The sequence below is a fragment of the Vigna unguiculata genome, chromosome 8 (assembly GCF_037176805.1).
Source record: "Vigna unguiculata cultivar grain cowpea cultivar isolate G323 ecotype 2 chromosome 8, ASM3717680v1, whole genome shotgun sequence".
Taxonomy (NCBI): Eukaryota; Viridiplantae; Streptophyta; class Magnoliopsida; order Fabales; family Fabaceae; genus Vigna; species Vigna unguiculata.
Window position 1 is genome coordinate 38,763,926 of NC_140799.1, and position 21,012 is coordinate 38,784,937.

General features: G+C 33.7%; 2 protein-coding genes and 2 pseudogenes across 4 annotated transcripts; 2 read left to right on the plus strand and 2 right to left on the minus strand.

Moving 5' to 3' along the window:
* Positions 1-630: 630 nt before the first annotated feature.
* CER10 (3-oxo-5-alpha-steroid 4-dehydrogenase family protein) lies at positions 631-4,004 on the minus strand. Its single transcript, XM_028085876.2, has 5 exons — positions 3,773-4,004; positions 3,282-3,403; positions 3,021-3,060; positions 1,075-1,826; positions 631-903 (listed from the first exon to the last, which is right to left on the minus strand). Exons 2-5 carry the CDS (start codon positions 3,348-3,350, stop codon positions 835-837), a joined length of 930 nt encoding a protein of 309 aa, XP_027941677.1. The 5' UTR covers positions 3,351-3,403; positions 3,773-4,004; the 3' UTR covers positions 631-834.
* A 2,704-nt stretch (positions 4,005-6,708) lies between these two features.
* LOC114195569 (UDP-glycosyltransferase 92A1 pseudogene) lies at positions 6,709-8,479 on the plus strand (annotated as a pseudogene).
* A 4,175-nt stretch (positions 8,480-12,654) lies between these two features.
* On the plus strand, positions 12,655-14,478 carry LOC114194197 (UDP-glycosyltransferase 92A1 pseudogene; annotated as a pseudogene).
* A 626-nt stretch (positions 14,479-15,104) lies between these two features.
* On the minus strand, positions 15,105-20,443 carry LOC114194196 (protein FAR1-RELATED SEQUENCE 3-like). 3 transcript variants are annotated; one of them, XM_028084303.2, is made up of 7 exons: positions 20,200-20,438; positions 19,819-19,868; positions 17,390-19,664; positions 17,198-17,287; positions 16,797-16,946; positions 15,697-15,813; positions 15,105-15,517 (listed from the first exon to the last, which is right to left on the minus strand). In XM_028084303.2, exons 3-7 carry the CDS (start codon positions 19,631-19,633, stop codon positions 15,470-15,472), a joined length of 2,649 nt encoding a protein of 882 aa, XP_027940104.2. In that variant the 5' UTR covers positions 19,634-19,664; positions 19,819-19,868; positions 20,200-20,438; the 3' UTR covers positions 15,105-15,469. The 3 variants fall into 3 exon arrangements, 2 of the variants coding, with proteins under 2 accessions (XP_027940104.2, XP_027940103.2); XR_003606351.2 differs by lacking the exon at positions 19,819-19,868 and having other exon boundaries at positions 17,190-17,287; positions 20,200-20,443; XM_028084302.2 differs by lacking the exon at positions 19,819-19,868 and having other exon boundaries at positions 20,200-20,437.
* Positions 20,444-21,012: the final 569 nt, after the last annotated feature.

Genomic DNA, 21,012 nt, shown 5'->3' on the forward strand with positions numbered 1-21,012 from the left:
AATTTAATTTAATATTTTTCTCTGTAAAAAAAATTATAAAGAAACCCGTCCAAAATCAACTACCGACCTTTTAGTATTAATACCACCAATGAATTTGATCTGACATTATATGATCCATTAACATAACCCTTGAAGACAATTATTATTTTAGTTCATTTAGTCTCCCGTATTAGGAACCGAAGTGACTGATACGCAACGGATTAGATTGACTTGTAAAAGCAGGGATTCAAATGATTATCATTAATTTAAAAATCAAATTGATGTACCATAAACATTAGAGACTAAAATTATCGATGACTACTAATGTCAAACATAATTTATGAAGAAAGTGTAGTATTAACACATTTCCTTCAAGCCATACACCTTATAAGTATTTTATTTTTCTTTTTATATTGTTTGAAATGAGAGAAATCTTGCAATTAAGGATAATAACTACCAAAGGAGTATGCATTACATGAGCATGAGTGTGAGAAGGAAGATTAATAGTTGTGACTTATGAAGCCGGCCATTGCTGCGTCTATAAGCCAGAAAAAAGATCTTTCATTTTCTAAAATGATTAATTTGAAAACAGTAAAATAGGCAACAAATATTAAACAGCAAAATCAATTCGGTTAGCACAAGATGAAGACGTTGAAGAAACAGGGATCTCAGTACTACAATCCTGAAATGATTACAAATATTCTGCAAAAAACACTGATTCAACAATTTAGCAATCAACTTCATAGTCAAAAGCATTGCAAGACAAATCCATATCTAATAAAAAGAGATAACGAAAATTCCATTATGCTACAATTATAAATCTCAATCCGTGAGCAGAGATGAGTGCTACGTCTTCTACAGGAATGGGGGCAATATTATCCATCGACGAGGATACCTAGGTCTCCCATCCTTTCCATCAAATAACTGCATGTTCAACCAAAAACATGATTAACACGTTGAATCCACATGTTTAACATGGCAGGAGAAGAAATATCATGTGTATTTATACTTTACAAGAAAATTTTCTGGTGGAATGTATATATTTTTCTGCAGACCATATCGATGAACTGAAATATAAAAGTTAAGGAGACATACCTTCTTCAAACGCCTATGCTTGGCAAAAGCCCAGTTGGTCATGATGAAAGTAGCAACCAAAAGGAAAATATAACCTGCGACAGTTTGCGTTGCGATGTTGAAGCCCAGCCACTGATAGATCTCGGTTGTGTAATTTGCACAGGTAACAATATTGAAGAGAAAGCCTTTTGGGATTTGGTATCCACCTTCACCACCAGGACTGCGGAGATTCTTCAGTATAATATGACAATAGAAGTTTGAAATTTGACACAGTATGCCAAACCCAAACCCAATCTTTATTTGAAGGTCGCTCACAGGAGTGTACAGAGGGTGGTTCACGTAATAAGCAATGTATGATCCAAAACTCCAGTAATAAGCACAGTTACGGAACACATTGGAAAGAGGTGAAGTTGCATGGCTGAACCGATGCACGAAAAACGTTTCCAGAATTCTTTTGGCGTAATGGAAACACCAGTAGTACAAGGCGTATGTCTGCACAGGGTGGATCACACGTTCACCTTTGTAACCAAAATATTTGTAAACAGGGAAGTAATAGAACACTGGATAGAGAAGCAATGGTCCCAAATACTCGCAGAAAAATAGTGTTCGATAAGAAACTTGAGGGCCCAAGTCCTTGAATACAACAGTTAAGGTTTCTGAGTTTCCACTGGTATATTCTTTCAGACTCTTCTTGTAATTAAGGACAACAGGCCTTTCCTTTGATCCGGGTTGGACAGGGAGTGTCAAACGCTGCCTTGATGGGTGCTTCTTGGCTGTAAGTGAAAACATTCAAATCATGTTAATCCAATGCTACCTAGAGACATAGTTAACTTACAGATAAACATTATTTTTGGTAAGAAGTGAACTTTAAACTTAACTCAACCCCACAAAATTGACTTGTAAGACAAGGTTTGCATTCACATATATACTCTAAATTGACCTTATCTCTAGTCGATGTGAGACTCCCAACAATTTTATTCCAAGAGAGGTACTAAGGTGGGAAAACAAAGCCATACAATAATAGCAAGAGTTATATGCAGGGTTGAACTATTGTCATCATCATTACATGCAATGAGACATGGGTTATATTTCATAAGCTGAGGAACTTCTGAATATTTCAACTTGAACAACCTAGAATAGGTTTAACTAAGAAGCTACTGAAAAAGACTTGCAGATCTAATAATCTAATAAAAGATACTATTGACCTGTTAGGGAAAACATCTCTGTAAAACTTCCACAAGAGAGAACAAAATGAAATGAGTTTCTTCATAAGTTAAAATTAACTTATGTGTAAAATCATTAGTAAAAGTGTATTCTATTAGTTTCTATTAGAGATAACTTTTAACTCGTGCATCAGTTTATGAGGAAATTCATTTCATTTCTTTCTTATTTTTGTTTGTTAGAAGTATTTTTGACAAAGTTTACCCAAAAACATGCCTCAATGCTCAATGCTACCAGGTTATCACGCTACTTTATTTTATGCCATGTTTGAAACCATCAGAACCCATCTAATCATTACAATGAAGAAAGATCTTAATTTATGCGGTCCACATCTTTCATAAAGGCAAAAGTATTCACACCAATACACATTCAATTTATTAATACTTTTTAATACAAATTTACCTGATATGGCTAAGATACAGATGAAAACCTCAGGATTCAGTTTAAGTTCAAACAGACACAGATCTTATTATTTATTAGGCTTCTTCAGTGTCAACAATAACTAAGTAGTAAGAATGACAAACATCAATTGCACATCAAAGCCTGTTATCAATTACCATCACATGATGCAATAAGTTAAATCCATCACCAAAATAACTGAAAGAACATCACAATACTATTACCTTGAGAAAGTAATTTATACATCTAAGCCCAGACTAACTCGATTTTAGTCATTTTACATCTAAAGTATTACCTTACAAAAGTAATTTATACGTAAAAACAGTTGTAAGAACAAGCTCACTTACTTTGCTTATGAATTGCCTCCTGCAGATCTGCTACAGTAGCCTACACAAAGAAATAAAAGGATAAACCATACATAGTAAATTATTACTCTTAAAAAACAAAGTCCCCGTTGGCCAATCGAAAATATAGTCAAAATGGGGGAAATTTATACTGACAAAAACCTAATTCCTCGTAATCAATCAGCGATATCAAACTACCGTGACAACAAAAAAGTAAACAAAATGTATAAAAAGTAAGAAATTTAGAGAGAAAAAGAGACATACAGAATCGCTGAGGTGAACACCACCTTTAACCACTTCTCTTCCACTGCGAGAGACCACAGTGACCTTCATCTTTGCGAAGGGATAAAGGGTTTTTATATGCAAGATCCAACAGCACTATGTGTCTGAAACCAAAAAACAAATGAAGATTCACATCAGCAGCCACAAACAGAATGCAAAGAGTGTGATTTTGTTTCTTCGAAGCTATAAAATTTACAATCACGTTAATATAGAAGAAACCCCCCATTTAATTTGCATCAATTATGACGGAAGTTCCAAGCTTTTTAGAATATGTAATCGTTCGTAAAAAAAAAAAAAAAAAGCTAGCAAAAGACCCGAAATTTCAGGAAAGAAACCTATGATTCGATTACTACAAAGAATGTGAGTCACCGAAAAATTAGGAAAAAATGAACAACAAGAACTAGTTGCTAAGATTTGAATGACCCAATTGGAGGAAAATAAGAAAAGAGCAATGAGGAAGAAAGGGGAATCACCTGAATTGGAAAGAGATAGAGAAGGAGAAGATGTGTGTGTTGGACAGTTGTATGTAGTTACTGACAAACACAAAGGAAATATTAGCTTACAAAAATTGAATTTGTATATAATATTATCATATATAGAAAAAGATTATGGATGGAAGATGATGAATTAATGTGAAGTGTGGTGAGTAGTAGATGAAGGCATGCAAATCCATATTCAAACATTAATGTGATGCAGTTGGGGTTGGACAGCTAACCATTTTAGGGTTCATAATCTAAAACTCACCAAAAACTTCTAATTGGGTTGTGTTCTTGAGATTGACAGTGAAATTTTTTATTTTGAGAGATTGAAGTATGAAAAAGTAAATTTGTATTTGCAAATAATTTTTTTTTCTTTTAAAAGAATTACTTTTTGTTTGAATGGTATAAAAGAGTGTAAATATTTTCTCTGTCATGGCACATTCCAATCATTTTTCCCAATTTGTCAAAGTTTGATGTGTTTCACCTTATTATCTTTAATTTTCTTATAACATAAGTAATGTCTAGACAAAGACATGAAAAAGATAAATATCATATGCTTATTTAGATTAAAAATTGGTAGTTATTAAATTCTTAAATTAATATTTTTTTCATTTAAAAATATTGAAGAAAAGCAAAGAAAAAAGTACATATATAGTTGGATGGTAGTGCATTTACTAACTAACTACTACCTACTTTCTGCTTACCTGTGGAGACTTCATTGTAGTTCTGCCTAACAAAACCAATTTATTTTGTGCATTTTGTTTACCTATAATTTATTATTCAATATTATGGAGTTGAAGGTATGATTCAGAATTGATTTAAGAAAATATTAGATTCATTTTTATTCTTAGTTTTAAAAAAATTTAAAAACCAAATTGATATTAATTGAGAAATAAAAAACCCAAAAAATTAATTTAACCTAAAAATAAATTATGAACATGGTTTCTAAGTGACAACATTACAATCTCACATGAATTTTTTTCTTTTTGCACCTCCATATTTCTGCCGGCACCTTTACAAACAAGGTCAAAAGTCATTTTTGTCCTTACATTGTTCTTCGTTTTCTATGTGCACCCCCTCATCACCATTTTCGTAAACTTGAATGTGTTTTAAGATTTGAAATACAAATTTTATGCAGCAATTATTATATAATTTAAAATTATTTTGCAGTAATAATAAAGACAATTATTTTGCAGAATAAAGTATCCTTCAACAAGATAAGACACACACCAGCACCCGTCGACACTTTTATCTAACATAACATTTCTAAATTAGAAAATTACAATAATTTAATGTGCCGACGTCTAGAATTATTAAAACATGTGCGTAATTTAATATGTTTTAAGTCATTGTAAAATTAAGATCGGTTTATGTAAAATGAATAGATAAGTTTTTATTAATTAAAGTACTTAAATTTCTTTTACATATTAGACGAGATTTAGATTGATATTTGAATTATTTAGATATATTATAACTTATTCAGAACTTCTTTTAACATATAAAATAATTAAAATAATTAAAATAATTAAATTAAAAGGATTAAATTCGTTATTTTTAAAATTTAAAAACTAAAATTTATTAAAATTTAGTATATAGAAAAATTTCAATTATGTTTTCAAATTTGCAAACATATTTAACTCTTATTTTTATTTATATTTTAGTCTGCATATCAAAAACACTCATATTTCTGTTGAAATATATCAAAAAAAATCGACATTTATGTTATTTTATAATATTAATATATATATATATATATATATATATATATATATATAATTAAAATCTTTTTTTTAAATAATACAAGTAGATTCCTTTTATTTGTTTTAATTAAATTTCATTCTTTTAAAAATGTTGAATATGGATACGAAGAAAATGTTAAATTATCAATTTGTCATTTAACTCTCCAAAGTTTTTACTTAATTTTGTGAACTTGTTAAAGTTTTTCAATTTGTTGAACATTGAAAACTTTATGATAAGATTTTTTTTTTTAAAAAAGGCAACTGACCTACAATTTCATGAACATGTACTCATATAGGACAAACCAAACTTTTCAATCCGAGTTAAAATTGCAAGATAGACTAGACCTACATTGTCACTCCTATTTTTAATTATATTTGCTTAATTAACTTCAAAACGTTTTAAGTAACATGTGATATGATTTTGCAAGGAATTTTACTATTAATATCTAAATATAGTATATATGTAATATATAATAAATTCAGTCATAAAATTATTTATATACTATTCATTACAATTTTGCTGGTAACATATGTTACCGAATAACAATACATATTAAAAAACATTGTACTACTTTTGAAAATAAAAAAACTCAAAAAGAAAAGGATTATAATACTTTGATAAAAAATTTCTTAACAAAAGTTTATTTTTAATATACACCACAAAAAATTTCTTTTATTTTTAAGTTACATAAAACATTTTTTTCGTCCGTTAAAATCTTGTCACGTATACTTAATTTAATTTGTCGATAAAACTTCACGTATACTTTGTTTGTCCATAACACTTTATCGAAAGATAATTTTCCAAAAGAAAGAGCATTGAAGTATAATAATATTACTGTTGAAAAACATCAATTCTCTAGACAAATGGTACATTTGATGGAAATGAACATGTGCTATAGTGCACTTTATCACCCTCGCATGTGATCCATATTTTACTTGTATAATTATATTATATTATTTTTACTCCATAAGCAATTTTGTAAGAGTATTACTAAATTATTATGTAAGGTTGCAAATAATTGAAAAACATCGTTTTTAATGATATTATATATAACCTTTGTCAAATAATAAATGAAGGATAGTATTATTTTAACATCCAAAAGAATTTTACACACATTTTATATTTATTATTTTACTTTTTAACTTTTTCATTTTTACAAATATAAAATTTATTTTTTTCTAAAAACCAAAACATTTTCCATATGTAAACCCTAACGACTGTCACAACTTCGTAAGAGTACACGTGTTGTCTTCTTCAAGTGTGACATCCCGTGACACCCAAAAGTTGCTGTTTTGATTTAACATGCATTGGCTGGTTTTATATCTTTCTGTCCCAACACAATCTGCAACTTCATCTTCTCCTTTATAAGCTCTGCAACTCTTTTTCTATCACCAACAACATTTTTTCTTTTTTTTTCACCTTCATCTCGCTCCAATGGCAGAAGAAGCAAAGAACAAGAAGAAACACATCGTGATGGTACCAATCATGGCACAAGGACACATCATCCCGTTCCTCGCACTAGCAAGAAAAATCCAACACACAGCAGCAACAACCTTCACCATCACCATAGCTTCCACCCCTCTCAACATTCAACACCTAAAATCTGCACTTTCTTCTACCTCTCCTAATCAAATTCGCCTAGCTGAATTACCCTTCAACTCTGCACAACACGGTTTGCCACCGAACACAGAGAACACCGAGAAGCTTCATTTCCCTCAACTGGTAAAGTTCTGTCACGCAACACTCTCGCTCGAGGCTCCTCTTCGCTCCCTGATATCACGCATAACAGAAGAAGAGGGTCACCCTCCACTCTGCATCATATCTGACTTGTTCCTTGGCTGGGTTAACAACGTTGCGAATAGTGTAAGTACTAGGAACCTCACCTTCACCACTTGCGGTGCTTATGGAACCTTGTCCTACATCTCTATCTGGTCTAACCTACCCCACAAGAAAACACACTCTGATGAGTTCTGGGTTCCGGGGTTCCCTCAGAACCACCGTTTCCACCGCACTCAATTGCATAGATATCTAAGAGAAGCTGACGGCACTGATGACTGGTCAAGATTCTTAATTCCACAGATTTCACACGCTATGAAGTCCGGTGGGTGGATTTGCAACACGGCTGAGGAATTGGAGCCTCTGGGGTTGCAGCTTTTGAGGAAGTATCTTCAGCTTCCTGTTTGGGCTGTGGGGCCACTCCTTCCACCTCCTGCACTCAGAGGCTCAAAACATCGCTCAGGAAAGGAATCTAGTGTGACTCTTGAAGCATGCATGGAGTGGCTAGATTTGAAGGATGAGAATTCTGTTGTCTATGTTTCTTTTGGATCGCAGAACACGATCAGTGCCTCCCAAATGATGGCGTTGGCTGAAGGGTTGGAAAAGAGTGGGAGATCGTTTGTTTGGGTTATAAGGCCACCCGTTGGTTTTGACATTGATGCAGAGTTCAGGGAAGAATGGTTGCCAAAAGGGTTTGAAGAGAGAATGAGGGAGAGCAAGAAAGGGTTGTTGGTGCAGAAATGGGGACCCCAATTGGAGATTCTGTCACACAAATCCACAGGAGTGTTTCTGAGCCATTGTGGATGGAACTCTGTGTTGGAGAGTCTTGGCAATGGGGTCCCAATGATTGGGTGGCCACTGGCTGCAGAACAAATGTACAATGTGAAGATGTTGGTGGAGGAAATGGGTGTGGCTGTGGAGCTCACTAGAACTGTGGAAACTACCATTTGTGGGGATGAAGTGAAGAAGGTGATAGACATGGTTATGGAGAAAGAAGGGAAAGGGAAGGAGATGAAGGAGAAGGCGAAGGAGATTGCATCTCATATGAGAAAGGCCGTAACAGAGAAAGGGGAAGAAAAAGGTTCTTCTGTAAGAGCAATGGATGATCTTGTTATGACCATTCTATCACCCTACTCTCTGTGATTTTCTTCATTTAGAATCTGAAAAATAAAGTTGCTTGTGTCACCATGTTTGTCATGAACTCCTCATAATATTTTCCGTTGTTTCTTAAACCCAACAAAAAGCAAACCCAGAAACAACAAAAAGCATCTATAAGGCTCTGATGCTTAAATCAGTTCAAGTCCGTTTGAGTAACTACAATTAATATTGTAATAAATGCGAAGTAAAAGTTCTCACGAACTTACCTTAAACTCCTATTTATAGTTTTTGAGATGGATCCATGATCAGAATTTTCTTAATCATGGTCCAATTGCTTTTTAAATTTGATTACCGACTTATATTACTTTAATTTATTTTTAGCTTACTGATTTAGTTTTGGCGCAGTCGTCCAATTGAAGGACTGTGCGTTCTAACGGAGGTCCCCATACTTAAGTTATGACAACAAAATTCCATTAAAATGAACTGTGGAGACCGTTCGGTTGTAAACTTCCTCAAATCATTTTAAAGAAATTGTCACATCAACAACTTAAAGAATCGTCCATCTATCATGGACCGACTTGGGTCATTTATCCTTAAACCGTTTGACCAAATGTGTGGCCGGAGATGTGCCAGACGGTAAATAACCTTAAGTTAAAAGTTATAATTAATACTCTTCCTAAAACATAACACTTCAAAGCATTCGATAATGAAGTGACATAAATGTTATCTAATAATAGGAAGAGATTTTGAAAGACAAGAATTTTGAAAAGAATTATGCTTTCTGCGATCGACACTTGTAACATAATAAAGTTGAGGAAAAATCCAACGTGCGTGGTCCCTGTACAACGATCATGCTCACTCATAGACCACATATAAGGGATCATTACACTATACAGTCAAACACGTTAAAAAAAAGTTTTCAAACTTTCAACTTATTCATGGTGGAAAGATTATAATTTATGGTGATAGAAAAATGTTTTCAAATTTTAACATGGTCATGATAGAAAGATTGCATTTTATGGTTATGCTCATGGGAAACGTTGTAACGAAACTCATTGGACATTATTATGGAACTTAAGATGAGTATGTAAATTTAGCTTATAAAATATTGAAAGATACATATGTCTGGATTTTTTTTAAAGAACATTAAGTTTTGTTTTTACCAAATTTATAAGAACTACACTTTTTATTTGTTTACTCCTTTCATTGGTAGACTTATTGGAGAGATTGTTTTTATTGGATTTATGAAGTGCTACGTGCACATATAAATCAAGTAGAGATTATAAAGATATAGATTTAGTGAGTCTTAAGTGACGAGTAATTGACATATAAAAAAATTGACATTATCTTTAATTTAAAATTTTAAGACATTAGTTTTGTAGATTTTTTCTTTATATTTATTTATCTCATTCATCTATATCAATATAAGAAATTTAATGTCAGAGTTTTCGTATAAAAATGTCATGTATTAAATTATTAGATGTTGTTTTGGATATAAGAGCCTAACGTTTACTTAACTTAAATAACTTGTCTAATCTTCAGGTCTTTATTTGAGCTCTCCATTCGGAGTTGTTATTATTCGTCTGGTCTTCCAGTTGATTGGCTAAAGAGGCTTTGATGCCTAAGCTAGTAAGAGTTTTGTCGGAGAAGGTAATTAATGGTGTAATAAATGCGGGAGAAAAGTAGTTCCAACAACCTTACCTTTGACCTATTATATTTATAGTTTTCTACATGGGCCTTTGATTAGGGTTCATCTAATAAATATCTAATTGCTTTAAAAACCTTATTACTAACCTGTTTATCCTTAATTACCATTTGACTTGTTTATCGTTCGGCTGGGCCGGCCGCACGTCCTTGTTCAAGTCATAAAGTCATCTGACAGATATTTATGGCAAACCTTAACCTGACTTACTGTGAGTCGTTCGACATCTAAGATGTAGTTCATTCGTTAACATTATTTCATATGATTAATGATTGCCTCCCTAACGCTCGACGTTTCGTAGGCTCAGGGTTGCTCACGGGCATTCGTTTGTTGGCACATAATTTCATGATTTCTGGAGTGATCGCTGCATCCAGAGGAAGTTGTCCGTTGACACATAATTTCCTATTATCAACAATTGGAGTCTTGATGTTCGGTGTATCGCTCGTGCGGTATCATCTGCAAGCAATTGTTCGTTGACTAATAATTCTATGATTTCCACAGTTATTGCCACTTCCAAGGAGAATGATTGTTGACACGAGTCGATCAATACAAATACACTCATACATTACATATGTATGGATTTTTCTTTTTATATATTAGTCATCTAACTTATTTATAATCATATTTATAGGAAATTTGATGTCACTTATAATCCAAAAGTGAGTCTCCTCCATACAATTTTTATTCTCCCTCCATTTTGAAAGTATTTTACCTATAACCTTTAAGCTATAACTTTCAACCATAAAATTTGTGAGTCTTATTTTTTATATATTATTTATCTCACACTTATCTATTCAATGGGAAAGTCATCACTTCAATGTTTGATAATTATAGAAGAATAAGAAAAAGAATCAAGGAAACAAGAAACAGAAAGTTGAGATAAAATGCAACAAGAGAAATAATTGAGAAAGAAATAAGAGAAAAAGGAAGTTAGGACAAAAAATTAAGAGTAAGAAGATAAAAGAAATTAGAAAAAGACAAATAAAAGAAAAATAAAAAGAGAAAAAAATAATACTAGAATTTTTTTAGTTGTGTAAATAGTGTTGAATTAACCATTTAACATTAAATGAAAAGTTATAATTAATAGTAATGATGTAAGTTTATTTAGAATATGACACTAACAACTAACAAGTGTTGATACAAAAATCAATATGTTTTCATATTTATGATGTACCTATGCTTCAATTTAGGTCAGGTATATATATTTTATTATACTTTACCCATACTTAGTAATGAAGTATTTAATCTATAAAATAATAATATTTTTATGATGACAATAATTTATAATTTTTTATGTTGATTTAGTACATATGGTTTTAATTTGGATTCACACCTTAACAATCATATATTTATTATGTTTTCAAGAATTATTATACACTTTTCAATAAACATTTATCATGTATCGTATCCTATTATGTTTAGAATAAATGTATTAATGTATTGAATATGTATTGTATTCGTACATCATAGCTTTACACATACATATATATATATTATTTTAATAACAGGTGAAAGATATTTCAAAGACACAAATTATATTTTCTACAATCCACACTAGTCATAACTCAAGGCATTTAATTAAGAAACATAATAAAAGTTATGAAGAAAAATCCAATAAACATATAACCTCTACAAATATCACATGATGGCTATATAGTCAAACACTTTCAAAATAAGAAAAGAAAAGAAACGAAGCAAAAAAGTCATGCCTAACCGAGATAGAAAAAGAATAATATCTCAATTACTTTTATTAATTTTTTAAATTTTTTTTATATATATTCACTTACTTAATTTGGATAAGAATGAATCACTTTTTTTTAACTTTTCCTTGTAAACAAGTTGTGTCTCATTTATAAAGATAATTTTGTATTGTATGGTGGGGTTCTTTTTTAACATGGTCATGGTAGAATCACAATTTTTGGTCATGGTAAAAACTTTTTAACTTTAAACATGTTCATGGTGTAAAGATTACAATTTATGGTCATAGTAAAAGGTTTACAAAACATGTTCATGGTGTAAAGATCACAGTTGATGCTTAAAACATGTGTAATCAAGCAAGATATGCTCAAAATGTGAGATTGAGATTAAGTTAAAGATACTTAAGTTACAAAACAAAGTTACAAATGTTTGAGATATAAAGTAACAATTATAATATTGTATGAGAATTGTAAAATTGTGATTATAATTAAAGAAGGTGACTTATAAGATAACAATCAGGAGTTAACAGGAAAATTAAATCATAGGAATTCAATTCATAAGTGTAAAATTTCTTAATACTAATAGCTTACAAAAGTTTAATAGAGATTTAGCTAAAAAGATTCAAATTTATTAAAACTTTAAAACGTAATTAAGTCTAATTTATATTAATAATAAGTATGGTATATGGGGAAGTGATTTCTTGGTGAGTATTTCTTGAAATATTGAATTTTTTATTTTAATTAAAAAAATCGTAATCCCTAAACCCTTATGCACAATAAAAGTAATTTGATTGAAGTATGTGTGTCTGATATGGAAACGGAATAATCGCATTTTTTAACTGTTATAGAACACCTTACATTAAAGAATAACAAAAAGAACACTAAATTATGTTACTTTTTGTGTTCAAAAGACACTTCGTGATCACAATGCACAAATGAGGCTATACGTATTTATGAACAGGCCCCACCGCACCGAAAAGGCACCATTGAACATTGCACTGCTTTACTTTCAAACGTGGATTGCAGAGATCCACACATTTTCCTTTTGCTTCTGTTCATCTTAAGCTTTAACTGTAGCTCATAGAAACATTTTGTATCAGAAACCGATAGCAGAAAGCTCTTAGCTCCAATGGCAGCAGAGACAGCAAAGAAGAATGGACACATCGTGATGATACCCTTCATGGCACATGGCCATATCATCCCATTTCTCCAACTAGCACGACAAATCCAACGCAAGACAACCTTAAACATCACTATAGCCAACACCCCCCTCAACATTCAATACCTTCGATCTGCACTTTCTTCCACTTCCCCTCATCAAATCCGTCTGGCTGAGTTAGAGTTCAACTCTACCCGCCATGGTTTGCCACCAAACGCAGAGAACACAGAAAAGCTTCCTCTCAGTCACATTGGCAAATTGTTTAATTCATCACGCAGCCTTGAGGCTCCTCTACGCTCCCTCATAGCACAGATCACAGAAGAAGAGGGTTACCCTCCACTTTGCTTGATATCTGACGTGTTCCTTGGCTGGGTTAACAATGTTGCAACTAGCTTAGGTATTAGGAATCTAAGCTTCACCACTTGTGGTGCTTATGGAACTTTGGCCTACATCTCTATCTGGTCCAATCTTCCTCACAGGAAAACAGACTCCGACGAGTTCTGGGTTCCGGGGTTCCCTCAAAACTACCGCTTCCACCGCAGTCAACTGCATAAATTTCTAAGACAAGCTGATGGCACTGATGAATGGTCACGGTTCTTCATTTCACAGATTGCACTTTCTATGAATTCTGACGGATGGATTTGCAACACGGTTGAGGAGATAGAGCCTCTGGGGTTGCAGCTTTTGCGGAAGTATGTTCAACGTCCTGTTTGGACTGTGGGGCCTCTTCTACCCTCTGCCAAGGGTTCAAAACATCGTGCAGGAAAGGAATCTGGTATAGCCCTTGAAGCTTGCATGGAGTGGCTGGATTTGAAGGATGAGAGTTCTGTTGTCTATGTTTCTTTTGGATCACAGAACACAATCAGTGCCTCCCAAATGATGGCGTTGGCTGAAGGGTTGGAAAAGAGTGGGAGATCGTTTGTTTGGGTTATAAGGCCACCTGTGGGTTTTGACATTGATGGAGAGTTCAGGGAAGAATGGTTGCCAAAAGGGTTTGAGGAGAGAATGAGGGGCAGCAAGAAAGGGTTGTTGGTGCAGAAATGGGGACCCCAGTTGGAGATTCTGTCACACAAATCCACAGGAGTGTTTCTGAGCCATTGTGGATGGAACTCTGTGTTGGAGAGTCTTAGCAATGGGGTCCCAATGATTGGGTGGTCACTGGCTGCAGAGCAAGCATATAATGTGAAGATGTTGGTGGAGGAAATGGGTGTGGCTGTAGAGCTCACTCGAACTGTGGAAACCACCATTACCGGAGAGGAGGTTCAGAAGGTGATAGATATAGTGATGGACCAAGAAGGGAGGGGAAAGGAGATGAAGGAGAAGGCAAATGAGATTGCAGCTCACATTAGAGATGCCACAACAGAGAAAGGGGAAGAAAAAGGATCTTCTGTAAGAGCAATGGATGATCTTGTCACAACCATTTTATCACCCAAGCCTCTATGATTTTGTTACATTTGGAATTTGAATAACATTGAAGTTGATAATGGAAGGACTCTGGTTAAAGTGCTCAGCAACCTTTACCACTAAATTTTCAACATGTCACTGGGAAGATCACAGGTTCATGCATTTCAATTGAAATGATGACTTCAAACAATATAATATGATCTCATATAAACTTTATAGAATATGATAATCATAAATCGTATTGACGAGTTCCAATATACACTAACTCAACAAAATTTTATATATGTACAAAAGCAAATGCGATCTCTGCAATATTTCGCGTATATCATCTTCAATATTGAATCTTTTAGGAACGGAATTTAATTATTAAAACCGCTATCCCTGTTTTCGTGTTTCACATTCAGAATTGTTATCTTTAAGAAAAACTAATGAACTGTATCAAAATGTGTTTTTTCATGAAAAATGCAAAAAGAAATTGTTGACATTCAATCAGACAGGACTTGCGTCAATGACTATTTTGACTAAAATTTCACGTTATCATCCAATAAAAATTTATATTAAGTATGACTTGACTTTTAACATAAGTATTATAAAAATCAACTAATTTATTACAAATGAGCATTTGAAATTAAAGAAGTATTTACACTGCCAAATATCACTATTTACGTCCAAAGTTTCTTTGACAAACTAAAGAACTACTATAATTATTATTACTTTCTGTGAAAAAAAAAAAAAGGATCCATACGGTAATTTCGTCACCAAACTAATATATTTTTTCCATTCCTGCTTTTGTTTGCCTTTTTTTTTTTCCATTTCCAAATTCCTAAATCCACTTCAACTCGTTATTCGTTTGGAGAATGCTCCTCCACTCCACCCCAGTGAAGAGATAAGGATCTTCCAAACGGTTCCTTTAAAGTAACTATGCTGCCTATGATATGCTACATGTACAAATAAATATCCTAGACAACAAACTTAACACGCGCAAAATAGGAAAAAGGAAAGAGACTTTACTACACTACTTTTCTAAAAGCCATTTTTGTATTCACTGTTCACAATGTGGCCATCAAGATTAATAGTCACGAACCTATCTGGGTATGAAACAAAAATTCGCTGCTTCACTTCCGAGGTCTTTTCGATATAGCAGCTTCTGGCTGTGCATCGCCCTGCCAAATTTTAGCCTACAAATTAACATTACGTACACAAAAAAGCACCCAAGTGTGATAATAAAAATTAGATCCTTAGTTTCCAGATTGATAATTAAAGTTGGATGGTTGATACCATACTATTAAAAACACATTGATACATCAGGTAGCACTTGTTCAGGTAACAATAAACAACTTACAGGAACCGATAGTTGCTCACGTATATAGTCCATTGATCGTAGTACAGCAACTAATGTTTCCTTGGACACCTGAAATTTGACTTCACACACACCAGTATTTGTATCGGCAACTGGAAGCTGAAACAGTTAAAAGAATTTCAACAATCTAAAAGTTTGTCGAAATACACAGATCAAAAATCAAAGGAACATTTTCAGAAAGTGGGATTTCTATACGATAACATCTTAAACAAGCAGGAAAGATGCATCAACCCCACAAAACCCCCCATAAAGTAAGAATAATACAATTAATGAAAATAATTATTCTTGACTTTTGTTCTGTTTATCTCTCTTCTCTTCTATACGTTATCGGATCGGAATGGGGCAAGACAAGCCAGTAAGGGGAAAAATAAAGAAAAAAACAAATACACACCCTTTTATATAGACATGACCGATCAATGTATAGATGTATCATCATTTCCACAATGATTTCACCCAAATCGACGAAAAATGCTTGAAATATTCATTAAACACAATCATTACTCAGTATATATGCTCTTTGCATACAAAATATGGCCTCCAAGTTAGAATATCAATTCCTGTTCAGTCTTGAGATACAAAGGAATGAAGCTAAGTATTTATCCATATTTATGCTCTTCATATCTTAAATTGAATTCGGTAAAGATCAATTATAAGATTTTAATCAAAAATCAAGTATATTGTCGTAACATTATATTATAAGTTATCTACCTTAACAGCATCATATCATTCATACAAAGCTATATTTTCAACTGCATGATGTCTGCTTTCTTTAATAGCCGATATGAATATTCTCATACCTAAACAATTTCCCAAATAATCAATGTCATTCACTTATACAACCAGCCTCTGAAATTGCCAATCGAAATAATTAAAATTTTCTTCCTTAGTAACCTAATTAATAGTTTGTGCTCCTTACATAAAATCTAACCTTATAAATTTAAATCAAAATATATATTCTACCACTTCCATTTACATCCACTCGGTAAGAAGAGAAGTTCTTCAAGGAAATTTAATGTGAAAATGCAAAGCAGCATCAATCCCTGCTTTTCTAGTACTAATACTAAAGCAACAAAATCACACACCTTTAAATTTAATACAGCAAACTTCCTAGTTGGTGCAGAAAGTTGATCTCTGATGTTGACCATGTGGTTAAATAACGGTTCCAAAGTAACTTTCGAGAGATTAAACTTAACTTCCGATTCTGTTGATGGATTCCGGCTATAATCTTGCAACTGCATTTGAAATATGCTTAAAGGACTTAGGATCACATTTTCACTATTTTTTAGAACTATGCAAGAGGATAAAAGCAGGATAACCTGTCACGATCAAGTATTACAGAAGACATTTATACCCATAAAGGGACAAAAGGTTATTTGAGTCTCGGAAAATTCTCATGCAAAAAGCACAGGTATCTAAACCAACTTTAAACTAAATCATGAGTATTACTACCAGGTTTTCATCATTCATATAATTACCAGCACACCTTAAGATTGATAACAGCCACTCTATTCCCTGGTGTTGAGGTCTTGTTCTCCATTACCCATGTCAATGATTTCAGACAGGGATAAACCACCTACAGAATAGAACACAAGGACCAATTTATTGGAATGTGGTCCAATTCCAATCCCACAAATATGTCATATAAAAAATGGGGAAGAGGTTCTCCTTCACATACCATGTTTTCAGGTGTACCATCATCTCGCTGAAGAGACACTGGGGTCATTCGTGGTAAATTTAGATCAGCAACTGATTGAACAGGAGTACTAGCATCATTAAGATTAAACCTCTTTGTTAATTCATCCTGCTGTGGCCACAAAAGAGGGTTTGTATCTGCTGTTGAAGTAGGGGATTTTCTGTCATCATAAGCAATCCCACTGACGGGATGACTGGGTGGGGAAACTTTGGCAACACTTCTCTTCATGAAAGAAATCTTCTTTGCACTTTCTCGAAGAGCACCGATTGCAGTATCATGTGTTTCCACAGTCATTGCCCCCTCTTCGGCATATTTGATGGCTTCCCAACAAAGATTGCTATATCGTGATGCCAAAGACTCATGTACATGCGATTCACTAGCATGTTCAACTGACCCAGCACTGATTTTTGCATTTCTTGTCCACCGTTTTAAAATATAATGAGATGGCAATGTAAGTACATTAGTCACAGTAAAAACAGTTAGAACATGTCTACATAGAATGCCTGAATACTCAAACATTTGGCAACTACAGTTAGCTCTCAACTCAGAGAGGTTTAACGTGACAACATAAGCCTTTTGGTCATCGTCAAATTTTGCAACCCTGAATATGCTACTTTCTCCATCTTCTTCAATTCTGTTGGCTGTATAAGCAAAGGTTTCCACTAGCTCTTCTTGAAACTTTGAAAATATTTTCCGAGTATAGAGATTAGCAGCCTGCTTCTCCATTGGGGAAGGTGTCCTCGGGACAGGGGTGGTGCAAATTGTCTCATAATCTGTTTCTAATTCTTTTTCAAACCAGCTCTCTAAAGCTTGTTCGTACTGCCTAAAGAACACTGGCAATGTCGCCTGATGGTTGGCAAAACCATAAAAAAAAGAACCATCAATTCCGTGATTAGGAGATATTACTGCAAAAAATGAATCGCGGAAATATGCTGGAACCCATTGCGCACGAGCATTGTACAATGACTGAAGCCAATCATTTTTTGTGAGATCATATTTATTCATGATAAAATTCCACGATGAATCAAACTCCTCAACTGTTTCTGTCAGATTAATACAATTATATAGTTCAATCTGAAAATTTGGATGCATGTTGCATACATAGGCCAACTTCTCATGGCCTTCTCGCAAGACATGCCATTTGCTTATACAGTGCCGTGTTTGAGGAAAAACTTGTGAAATTGCTGTTTGTATAGCTCTGTCTTGATCAGTAGTGATAGAGACAGGGTAACGGTCATTCATTGCTGTCAAAAATGTCTTGAAGAGCCAGATAAAAGAAGCCTCAGAATCATCCAAGAGGAGTGCACAACCAAACAAAATCATCTGACCATGATGGTTTACCCCGGTGAACAGAGCAAAGGGCACTCTATATTGATTTATTCTGTAAGTTGTGTCCATAGTAACTGTATCACCAAAATGACCATAAGCAGTCCTTGATCTCGCATCTGCCCAAAACACATTAGACATATGATTATCATCATCAAGTTGTATTGCATAGAAGAAACCAGGGTTCTCAGCTTGCATTTTCTTAAAGTACTCCAGCAGGTTGTGAGCATCCCTCCCTAACGTCCTCTTTTGAATAGGTGGCCTAACAGCATAATTCATCATTGACGGACTTTTAACCGGGTGAACTGTTTCAGCAATAGTAGCAACTGCGGGAATATTCCTAATCCCATGAATATTCTTAGTGGGAATGCAATTCTTATCCATAGATACATACATCACACCGCTTGGAACAAGCCCCACTCCTTGGTAAGTTTCGGGCATAGTTCTTCCCACACTAGAAAAGTGCTTGCGAGGCCTAATACTATGCACCTTACTAAGGCTTGCCATGGAATGGCTATGTTCCTTTACAAATTGTGTAACAACCCACTTATTTTGACCCCTCTTCTCGATCCTAATCATTGCATTACAACTGTCAGCAGGCTTTCTTTTCAAATCCTCCCTGCCACAGAAATACTCACAGTACATATTCTCCCCATCGGCTTTGGAACGACCCTGTGCAGCTTTGCAGCTGAAACCCACTCGTCTGGCATACTCATTATAGAAAGTCTTTGCAGCATCTTCAGAAACAAACTCCCTACCCACATATGGCTCAGATGCCCCAACCTCAACATGAGAGATAGAGTTATTTTCAGCCTTATTAACTCCACCTCCTCCAATATGTTCAACATTCCCATCATCTGCCATAGCTTGATGGTCACTTCCTTCTCCCGTGTTTATCATTTGTATGTAGCAAAAGTTGCATGCTTTAATCCTATCAAATAGAAAGATACGTTGGCTTAAATTGCCTATGCAACAAGTCAATCCAAAATAAAACTGCTTCTAGTTGCAAAACAACGAAACGAACCACAGAAAGGATGAAAAAAAAATGAACTTCTTCAACTTTAAAGAAAATTGTTGTCATTTACCAAATTAAGGTCGTACAATGGTACAATGTGAGACGAATAAAGAGTCAGTCCTGTCACAGAGTGTAGATAATAATTCAAAATTGACAGGCATTATCAGATATTTGGTATAGTCAAAAACAATGCCAATGCAACAAAGGTTTATTGTCAGATAGGTTTGAGCTAAACATCTTAACTACAACAAGCAATTTCAACATTCAATTAATTATTACAATTAGTTGTCACAGATATATCAAAATGCATACCTAGAGATGAAGTAATCAAAGGAATCGCAATACATTCAGTCAAATTCACAGAAAAACAAAATTCAATATAAGTAGTAACTATTAAATAATTAAATAATTCATTATAAAAATTAAACAGAGATAGGAAGTCCTAGCTTACAGCGATGAATATTGAGTATGGCGCTAATAAAGCCAGTCAATAATTTCAGTGCTCCTTATCAGGTTGAAGAATCGCAGAAACGCACAAACGGCGAGGAAACGAGAAAACGAAACGGCTGCGTTCTGGCAAGAGGTAGGGTTTGTGGCAAAGCAGCTCCGGGCGGTTGCAGGGACGGAGGAGGAAGGAGCGTGAGAGTGGGTGGATGTAGCGTTGCATATGTTAGATATGAGTGCACACGTCATATTTACCGTTGATCTAAATCCCACGGTTATTGTTAGCTTAGGCCGAAATTCATTTAAAACTGTAACTTCCTTTATTTTTCTGTTTTTTGTGGTGAGATTTCTTGAGTGCACTGTGCACCATCCATCGATCAGGCTCCACGTAATCTTTCCACCGTCCATTTTTTTGGATTGTATTCAGGCTTAATTATAATTTTTCACTCTATATTTTTCAAAATTTATTTTTTTTTCCTTTTAAAAATTTAAGTTTTTCATTTTTTAATTTTCAATAATTTATATCCTTAAAATTTTTTAACATATTATTGATTCTTTAGTTTACGGAATTTTTTATCAGATTAGTGTAATTTTTTAACAAAAAAATTCGGCATATTTTTTAAATATTATCTATATGAGTAAAGTTGTGTTTAATAAACACGTTTTCAAAACAAAAACAATAATAAAATCGTTTTACGGTTTCTAGTATATTATATTATAACTGTTTTCTAAAGATACAATTTTATGCATTTTTCATTTTAACTTATAGAAATCTTAACAGCACAAGATTTCTTGCTTTTATATTTTATAATTCATTTCT

Bases quoted from the DNA above. Each gene is read 5' to 3' on its own strand.
- CER10 (XM_028085876.2), bottom strand. From the start codon at position 3,350: ATGAAGGTCACTGTGGTCTCTCGCAGTGGAAGAGAAGTGGTTAAAGGT. The intron at 1,827-3,020 runs GTAAGTGAGCTT...TTTCACTTACAG, and splicing joins GGAGGCAATTCATAAGCAAA to CCAAGAAGCACCCATCAAGG. The intron at 904-1,074 runs GTATGTCTCCTT...TTGAACATGCAG, and splicing joins AGCATAGGCGTTTGAAGAAG to TTATTTGATGGAAAGGATGG.
- LOC114194196 (XM_028084303.2), bottom strand. From the start codon at position 19,633: ATGATAAACACGGGAGAAGGAAGTGACCATCAAGCTATGGCAGATGAT. The intron at 16,947-17,197 runs GTGTGCTGGTAA...TTTCAAATGCAG, and splicing joins TGGCTGTTATCAATCTTAAG to TTGCAAGATTATAGCCGGAA. The intron at 15,814-16,796 runs GTGTGTGATTTT...TAACTGTTTCAG, and splicing joins TTGCTGTATTAAATTTAAAG to CTTCCAGTTGCCGATACAAA.